The sequence below is a fragment of the Protomyctophum bolini genome (genome assembly GCF_963924005.1).
Source record: "Protomyctophum bolini genome assembly, chromosome: 13".
Lineage (NCBI taxonomy): Eukaryota > Metazoa > Chordata > Actinopteri > Myctophiformes > Myctophidae > Protomyctophum > Protomyctophum bolini.
Window position 1 is genome coordinate 19489388 of NC_137874.1, and position 10069 is coordinate 19499456.

The window sequence follows — 10069 nt, forward strand, 5'->3', positions numbered from 1 at the left end:
TAATTCAGAGGAAGACTCTTTGCTCCTGTCTTCACATCTTAACCCAGCAAACCTCAACCTGTGGCCCGGGGCCCACTGGGGGGCTGTGAGAATGTTGTTGCCATCAGACAGAAACCATATACACTTGTTTTTTTGTAAATTAACGCCCTACTTGATCATCCTACACTCCTACAGCGTCACTCAAAAGATCTACAAGCTCGAGGTTTGAGCTTTATTTTTTTCATTTGAGTCCTGAAAAGTAACAGTTTCCAAACGACAGAGACGATATTGCAATTGGCTAAACTGTAAGATTTTAATGATGACCTTAAAAACAAAAGTGAGGGGCGCTCTTATCATCAGACATCAGCCAATCAAATCACCACATTCCATGCTACAAGCACACAAACAAAGCTGTGCATAGGAAGGGCCCTTCAAAAATGTAAGAAACAATTTCATATAAATAAAAAAGGGTCAAATAGGTTGTTACTAGCTACGCCAAGCGGAACTCAATCGAGAAAAAAAAGGGCTGCGGACGCTTGAGACTTTCGAGTAGGCCCTGATCCACACAAGGTCGAGTACCACTGCTGTGTTAGTGTCCACGGTTATGTACAAAACTGCAGACAGCACCGTGAACCACTTAAGCCCTATTGTACTTTGTCGTACGGCAAATAGCCAAAATAGCCAATCTGCAAGCTCACAATGCATTGTGATGTGAACTTGTAAATCGGCTATTTGACATTTTCGCTTACAATGACATGTCCAGAAAAAAGGTGGCTAATGTACTCACTATCTATGTTGTGATGTGGTGGAAATGCACCTCGAGCATCAATGAAGGGATTTCCTCTATACATGGTATTAGTATGGTTAAAGAAGAACATTGTCTGTCTCCTAAATAAACCCCTTTAGTTTAGACTATTTATTTACTCTCTCACACTCACGTAAACACCATTGACAATGAAGGGAAATTTATGTCATAATGTGCCATTTATGTCATATTGTCTCTCTAGTTAATGGTGTTTAATGTTTGTTTACACCGTTTGTTTTAAATCACCTAATGAACATGAGTTAGACTTTAATATATTAGTGCCCCTCACTTCACACAGGTGTGATCTTTTTCCCCTCTACACCATCCATTTGCTGACAACAGCTGATCAACAAGCTTACAATGCAATGTAAGCTTGTTGATGTACATCTATTTGCACTGAATATTCACCCTCAGAATATGGACTTTGGGATTCATGTGGTTAAAATGGGTGACTTCTCTGACAGAAGCAACATCATTGCAATAATGATAGATATCTTTGTCAGCTACTCACTGTAAATTCGTATCAGAAGACTGGCACTTTGGGATTCATGTTATTTATTCACAACTACAGTAGGTAAGAAAAACAACCAGGTCTGACATCTTACAACATTTTTAAGCAGCTCTGATCTTACGTAGGTAGAAAAGGATCCAAAGAGATATATTCCATAATTTATTATGAAGTAAATTGAATTGCTGAAGTAAAAATAATAAATTATATAAAAATAAACTAACTGCCAGAGAACGGCACTGAGGTCATAAGCAAATGTTTTAAATGCTCTTGTTAAACTCGGCCTTTTTAAACAAATCTTCCAGGGGTCCCTGGCACAAACTCTTGGGTCAGTCCACGACCAAAAACAAAAAAGTTTCAGAAGCACCACTGCCAACCAGGTGTAGATGGCTGGCTACACAGCTGAGATTAACCGGCCTCCTCCTCACCAGACATACACTTGAGTGCTCTGACACTGCACTCGACAGTTGCCTGAGAAGTGAGCCTCCGGTTGGCCTGGCTGGCTGCATTCTGAATGATATCAGTGCAGAAGAGAGAGCGAGAGGAGGGTGCGGGGGGGGGGGGGGGCTAGTAGGGTCCCCCCCCCCCCCCGCCTGCCCTGTGGAGGACAGCTGGCTTAAATCACTCAGTGCTCTAAAAACCAACCCAGGGCCTCGTAAGGCAAGCCCACTCCCTGTGGTGTGCAAACATCACGTTGTCCATGCTAGGAAGAGTGGCTCAGATAAGGGACTTGACCAGCGCCACCGTGTGGTCTACGCCACACGCTACATCCATCACATGACCCGGCACTGTCACCTGGAAGAAACAGCCATGGTGGGGGGGGGGGGGGAAACAGGTTTGGGGTATGCTCAGTTTTGGTTGCTGTCAGGCAGAAACCTCTTATCTCAATATTTGGTTTTTGTGGGCTTTGCTGCCGCGTTTCGAATTTTATTTTATTAACAGTTCTGGACATACGAGGTCTCCACCCGACAGACGACATGAAACATTACTGACTTTATTGCTTTGCTGTTACTTATTTATGTTTATAAATTAAGTCATCTTACTCGCCATGGGAAGTACTGGTCCTCTTTCTTCCCAATGCCCAGGCAGCCTCGCACATTCTTTCCCCACACAAACAACTCTCCTTGATCTGGAAAATGACACGGTCAAATATCACTTCTGACCTCTATCGACCATTGACATGGCAGCCATTTTGCTCTTCCATCATACATACTCGGGGATGTATAATAATATTATAATAATTATTATAATTTATAATAATATAAAACGAAATAATATACTGTAGGTGACGGCATAACAATTGATGAATGTCACAAATGAACACCGATCATCTCACCTGTGACTGCAGCAAAATGACTGAGTCCACATCTGATGCTCCTGACAACCACAGAGGGGTTGAACTCAGACTGTCCAAACAGCGTCTGGGGAATCATCTCAGGGGTTGAGGATTCGGAAAGCTCTGGTCCTTTTCCAAGGATGCCATAGCCCCACACGAACACCTCTCCTCTGTCTGGAAATGTTGCACAAAACAAAATGGCACTTTCAAACACAAAACGTTCAATTACCGGTAATTACATCACCAGATGCATGTTTTATTACATTGTAGCACAAAGTTTCATAGTATTGCGACTTCTGTTTTAGTGTGGATAGTAAAAACTGTTTGTTTTAATGTGAATAATCGCTCTAAAATCCAGTTTCTTTTAACTTGGATAATCACTCTAGGGAGTTTCAGTGTGGATAATTAGCTACTTTGACTCAACTGACCATTGAGAATGGCCACCTGTGTTCCTCCGCAGGCTGCCTGAACCACTTTGCCAAGCCCTTTCAAAGGAATATGTCGAGGAGAGTTCATCTGACGGAAAAGAATAATCAGAGCTCAATAAACAGAAGACAAAATGCATATCATTATGTCAATCCATATCATGGTATGATGTGATGCCAGAACACATTTAGATATTTTTTTATAATAATTATTTGGGGGGAAACTAGAAATGTTTTTTTATTTGCTCTTTTTCGATCGCCGCTAGTCCCTCCTATGCCCGGCTTTGTGTAAACACAAACATTGGCTTGTGATTGGCTGATCACGCCATAGCGATGATTTGATTGGCTGAGCAAAGTACATAAAGTGATTGGCCGGAATAACATTTGTGATGATTTGATTGGTTGAGCACGGAATGTGATGTACAAGATCTTTTTTCAAAATAGAAATAGAAATCCATTTCTATTTCAGAAATAGTAGTATAAGACAGGGCTTTAGTGATGAATAGATTCAATTATTACAAAACAATCATTTAGAATGTGTTCACGTTGATTTACAAAATATATAATATGCATGTATAACTGTATATACTTATACTGTAATGGATAGAGAATAAAACAGCCCTGCATGCGGTGAGCCCTCATACCTGCGTAGCCTCAGTGATGGCAGCCAGCTGGCGGTACTCAGAGTTGCCCCAGCCGTAGAGCTGGCCGTCCCTGGACACAGCCAGGCTGCAGTCTGCGTAGGTGTTGATCTGCTGCACCTCCACCCCGCACAACTCCCCTCCAACCTGGACCGGCGTGGAGATCATGTTGTGGTGTCCAAGACCTGGCAGGACAGGAGAGTATTTATTCATATTGTCGCTGTTGGGGGGTGGAGGGGTGGAATGGCAGATCTGCAATTTTTTTCATCTATTTGTTTCGTGAAAAAACAGCTGAAAGTCTAGGGTCAGCTTAATACACTGATATAAGCAGGGCAGTTGTAGCTAATTCACTTAATAAAGCAGCATTTCCCAACCAAGTGGGCTCCCAAATAATTGGCAAAACACTACAATTTAATGATAAAAAATTTAAACATAAATAAAAACATTGGCATTTTTTCTTTAAAATTCGGAATTTAAAGGTATACCACAGTGGTTCCATTGATCCAAGCCAGAACACAATCGATAGATAGATCATTAAAATGAACATGCTCTATAAATACCACTTACACTCACTGCAGGAAGTGTTACATCAAAGTGTGCAAGTGTAGTCATGCTAAAAAGTGAAAACTAATGCAAATTGAGTAGTTGCTCAATAGATTGAGTAGTTGCTAAATCTAACACACCCATTATCATTTTTATTAGCTGCCGCTGGTAATGCTTACTCTAGTGTACATTTTATTTGTCAAGCTTGGGAGAGAAGATAGAACACTGTATAATTCTGAGCTGTAATTGAATGTATCATGTGAATATAAACATGCTGTAAGTGTAAAATGGTGTCTTACATCCCATGAGGGTTGGGCACTTTGTATGCAGTACACAAAAATAAACATACAATCAATCAAATCAATCATGTAGCAAGCTCAGCCTTGGCCTTTCGATTATTTTTAACCTTTAGATAGCAGCACACAAACAAATTGATGCAAAAGTGCCCTAGGGTTTTAGTAACTTTAGTTCCCCTTTCAAAATGTGTAGCCTGCTTAGGAATCAAATGTTGTACGTTACAGGACTCCTATTTTAGACTCAGCCAGGGATGAAACAAGAACTGACCCGTCTGTCCGTCAGCTCCCCATCCACATGCATACACCTTCCCAGTCTCGGTGAGGAAAAGACTGTGGTCTTGTCCACACGCCACCTAGAGGAAACAGAAAACACACTTTACACTTCACTGTGAGACATGGGACACAAAGCAGATCTGAATCCTTATCGTTGCTATAGGGCAGAAACTCCATATTTTAACTTGTGCTGTTTTTTCGTAAATGAATGCCTTACTGGATTACTTGAGCATATCATACTACAGCATCACATCATTACTTGAGCATATCATACTACAGCATCACACAAATGCATCAAAAGTAGTGGTTTTTTGTGGTTGTCGATCTGCTACTTTTGCTAGTTGCCAGTTAATTTGTATCTTGAAAATTAATTGTTTTGGACATAATGAGGTTTCCACCCAATAGCAACGATTTATTATTTACGAAAATAGCCAATCTACAGTACAAGCTCATAATGCGTCGCATCGTTGCGAGTAGTGAGCTTGTAGATCATCTATTGTCGTTACTTCCGCATTGTCAATGCATGACTGAAGCTCTGTCTCATTACTTCAGATCTAAAGGGATGGGTAACACTCGGCGGATTTACCCTTTTTGCCGACTTCTCAAGACAAGTCGGCAAACCGTGGAGAATATTCGGCAGACTCTTAAGAAGATTCGCCGCGCGACGACTCTTCTTCAGATTCTGCCGAATATTCTCCACGTTTCGGGGCACTTTCAGCAGCTGCAGCTGCAAGTTTCTGAATGTTAGCTACTGCTAGCTACTGTGCTAACGATGCTAAAGCAACACAACCACATTTTTGTATTAATCCCGTGCTCACTGCTGGCTGCCTGCTGTAGCCAGGGGGGTGGAGCTGGGTGGACCGCAGTGTTTGTTTACAATAAAGTTTCAATAGTTGTCACTGTACAATACTTTAAAACAGTTGTCATGTTGCACACAATCAATTTGGTCATAGCAGCCGCTGAGCCGCCTGTAGCCTCTCCTCTCCAAGCAGCAGCACACAGTGCCCGCACCGTGAGACCGCAGTGAGAACGCTATAGCATTGCAAGAAGCTAAGGCTTAGCTGCTAAGCTAACACAACACCAGCCATGGTGGTGGTGATGTTAGCTTAGCGTAGCGTAGCTTGCTGCTGCTTGGCTGTTCAACTTCACTTCATCTCTGCCTATAATTTTTTCTTATTGTTACCCTGACACCGGAGCTGCAAAAACAGACAGATCTACAAGCTCTACAATCTCAACTATCAAACTCCAGCTAGTCCCACTCCTCTGAACTCCAGGCTGCATGAACAGTGCTCGAGCGCTCAGTTTTCTGCCCCCCTCAATGTCGCAAATCTTGCGCATTCACTTCAACTTCAATGGCTCTTCTGCACAGCGCAGCAATAGCTTTGCTTTGCGCTTGCGTTAGTCAAAACTAAAAGCGAGTGACAGTGAGACGAGCATGTCGACCGTAGCAATGAATGGAGACCTATTTGGAATGATTAAATCCATTATTGGCCTGGAGAAAGTTACAGCCGCTCCGCCTCCTCCTCCTCCCTGGCACGGTACAATTAGCCATGTGCTATATGACGTTTTGTTTACCCTGCGACAGGGACTGAGATCATGCAGTAGCTAGATGCGCGCTCCAGTGCCGAGATTTCTTGCCGTTTCGGCGACTCTTCGTCACTTTCCGTCCGAGTTCTCAGACAGAACTCGGACCGGAAAGTGACGAAGAGTCGGCGAAAGGGGAAGAAATCTCGGCAAAGATGAAGAAGAGTCGGCGACCCGAGTTCTCCAGTATTCAAGGGATGTACATACCTGGATGAGCCTCTCATCGAAGCCTCTGACCTTGTGAATCACATGACTGCCACTGGGGGGTGAGAACATGAACAACAGAGATAATTAAGCACAAAGAAAGCAGGGGTGCTTTTTGTGTTTTTTGTGTGTACTGCATGCATTGAGATTTACCTGTAGACTTCATCTTCAACTATCGGTCTCCCGCACTGTCCATAAGCATTATTTCCCATGCTGAAAGCTTAATGTGAGAGACAAAATGGATAAAGGGTTAGAGATCAAGGGCAAGCTTTATTTCCATTGATCTACAGAGTTAATAGGCTCTTTCCTTGAGGATATAATTTGATATGCAATAACTTGATGGCCATAGCTTAGTGGCCTGGTAATCAGAGGTCTGGGTCAATGGTTCATTCCCGCGGCCTGCCCAGTCATTACGCGTTGAACCCCCCCTCTTCTGTTTGGCGTTTAGGCTTCGTCATCTTACCGCCCTCCAGGTCAGTGAGTACCAGGGAATGAGCGCGGCCACAGGCCACCTGCAGCACTCTGGTCTCCTGGGGCTTGCGGAGCGGCAGAGCTACCGGTGAGGGCTCCAACACGTAGTCATAGCTCTTTTCTGCTCAGAAAGACAGAGGAGGACATGACAAGAACATAAGAGGATCATCACAATTGAATGTTTGAAGAGTATCAAATGCAGTTGATTTCAATTTCCAAAAAAGCCAGTTAAACACACAAGAGGCTGATTGATAAAAAATAATTTCACTCTCACGACGATCATGTTGTGTCCGCTGAAAGCCCAGCTGAGAGTCCTGGTTGAGACCCATGCCCCACAGCTTGGTCACATCTCTGGTGGACGAGGCCATGAGAGTGAATCCATAGCCACACGCTGCAGATGAGATCTATGGAGAGAACACTGATCAACCGGTTATCAGAAATAAACCATATTCACACGGTGGCCATCTTGCCATTAAGTTCATGAAATGCCACGCTGTTTATTCAATGCAAAATGCCAACGTTACATGGCCACTGTGTGAATATGGTCTACACACTGAAGCATTTCATTTGATTTCATTAAGACCTGATCAAGGTCCGATTTTACAAATTCCTTCTAAATCAGTAGTTTTCTCGTGCCAAGGACCCCCAAACTGATATGTATTTGGCCACGTGGAGCCCCATCTGAAAATGTTTTGTGCCAGTGACCGCCCCAGAAGAGAAGATTATGTGTTAAATGAAAATCAAAATTATTAGCCTTAATTGTTTTTCTTAAAAAAGATAAGAGCAGTAAGACTAGAAGATTAAAGTTGTGTCTGGCAAATTCTGTAAGCAAGTGTTAATCTAACCTGGTCTTCAGTGTCCAGTCTGTATGGAGAGAACTGGTACTTCTTGGGTTTCTTCCTGCCAGTGTCAGGCACTACAAAGCTGGGGATACCTAGAGCACCTGTGTAGCTGAATCCCCACACAAACACTTTGTGGTTCGGTTTCCTGTGCTGGCCAACATACTGAAAAACCGGACCATCCACTTTCTCCCGTGATTTGGATGTAACGTGATTTGCGTAACAACGAAGCCCAAGCCCCACTCTTCTCCCGGACGGGGTGCACAGTCGAAGACACGGCAACGCCATCCTGCACAGACAAAAAGAGAGCTTCTCTATTACCTTAGAGAGAACTCACATATTAGATGAAGGACTGTATATAGGTAGCTGGTTCAAGGAGGGACGAGCTGAGCTGTCAATAATTGAATCCTAGTATTTCTCAGTCAGTCCCTGGCAAGCTAGATGGGTGTTTGCAGATATTATTCTGTGCAAGTAGGTCTCGGGAGTGAATCAGTATAATCACTGATTATATTAATATTATTAAGGTTAGCTGAACTCAGACATATTGTACTCTTATACTGATATAATATACACTACTGCACAGCGGTTTATATAAGGTGATGTGATGTCATACTGTGACATCACGTCAAAACGTTGCAGTGTTTCTCAAATGGGGCTAATACAGGGGTACATGAAAGGACTAGAAAGTGTGAGAGAAAGTAGAACAAATATTTTACTGTTATGTTTAATTGACAAACATTGTGTGAACCTGCCGTTAATACCAAAATTGTATTAAAAAATACAAAAGTAAACTGTTATAGCGTTGCTGTCGCCTGTTGGGCAGAAACCTATCTCCATATTCTAACTTTTTGTGTTTTTTCTTAGTACAGCGCCATAAAAAAACAACACAAGTAGCAGATCCACAAGCTCGAAACGTGGCGCAAAATGACACATTTTGAGCTTGTAGATCTGCTACTTAGCTGTTTTTGCTAAATTTGAATCCTGGTACTATGAGGTTTCCACCCGACAGAGAAACCTCATAGTACCAAAACTGTTCATTTGCAGGAGACGATGGAATAGAAAAGCAATACTTATTTGCTGTTGTATTTTGGATTTGAACATAGCATACTTGACTTACTGAAATGTTACGTCCACAGTTTCAAATAAATATACCCAGGAGGCAATCACTGCAACCCTTTCACTCCATTTCTTATTTGTACCATTATATTCTTCAAAAGGTGGGCCATTCATAGCATCACCATAGCTCTCACCATGGTTAAAACTGATGACACAACTTTGCCTTTAGAAACATTACAGTTTTTTTAATACAATCCCAGTTGATATAATCACATTAGATTCTGTGTGTAGCCTGACTACATGTCAATTTCTTCTCTTGTTCTAGCCTTAGATCAAGACTATCAGTCTATCATATGTAGATGCATTTGATCGATTTTGATATTTGCAGATATGCCAATATGTTTTGATATTTTCACATATGCAAAGATAATATTAATAATTGATTCAATGCTACTCTTGTCCAATAAGCCTCTACACAAGGTTAAACACATATACAGATACATACCTGTGCAGATTCATTCCAGTGTATTCCTCCAAACTCAGTCACTCACAGTGTGAACAACAGTATAAATGAGTTGTCTTGTGGAGAAAAAGAAGTGGGACTTATAATCATTAATATTCAGTCATAATATTATCCATCCATTATCCATCATGCTTTCACGATGATGATCAATTCACTTCCTCTGTTTTGTTCTTCTACGCCTCCTTGGAAGATTGGACAAAAAATATGAAGCATACCGTCCGCCACCTACTGGCAGGAAGCATGCACTGACGTATAGTTCCTATAACTAGATTAAACTTCCTAAAACTAGAATACAATAACAATAACAAACAAAACAAAAAGGGTACGGGGTTCCAAAGGGGCCGGGTCTAACTGTAGCTGCACATAGAAGTAATTAATTAATTACTTCTGAAATCACATTTGAGATTACAATTCAAAACCATAACAAAATAGCTTAACAGTCCCGTCCAAACAATGGCCCGGGGGTCGCGGACACATTATATTTTACACTCATTGTTATATGTCATACATATGGGTCCCTTCAGTTTTTGTTTCCTACATCATTATTATTATTTTACATTCATATTAGGCGCTAGGGGGTGCGATC

At 42.0% G+C, this 10069-nt stretch overlaps 1 protein-coding gene across 1 annotated transcript; it reads right to left on the reverse strand.

Annotated features, from left to right (window-relative positions):
* Window positions 1–1322: 1322 nt before the first annotated feature.
* On the reverse strand, window positions 1323–9620 carry rcc1l (RCC1 like). Its single transcript, XM_080779878.1, has 12 exons — window positions 9466–9620; window positions 7911–8193; window positions 7340–7469; window positions 7058–7186; window positions 6748–6814; window positions 6598–6649; window positions 4802–4886; window positions 3698–3879; window positions 3057–3144; window positions 2629–2802; window positions 2336–2421; window positions 1323–2087 (listed from the first exon to the last, which is right to left on the reverse strand). Exons 1-12 carry the CDS (start codon window positions 9477–9479, stop codon window positions 2010–2012), a joined length of 1368 nt encoding a protein of 455 aa, XP_080636004.1. The 5' UTR covers window positions 9480–9620; the 3' UTR covers window positions 1323–2009.
* Between the last annotated feature and the right edge of the window lie 449 nt (window positions 9621–10069).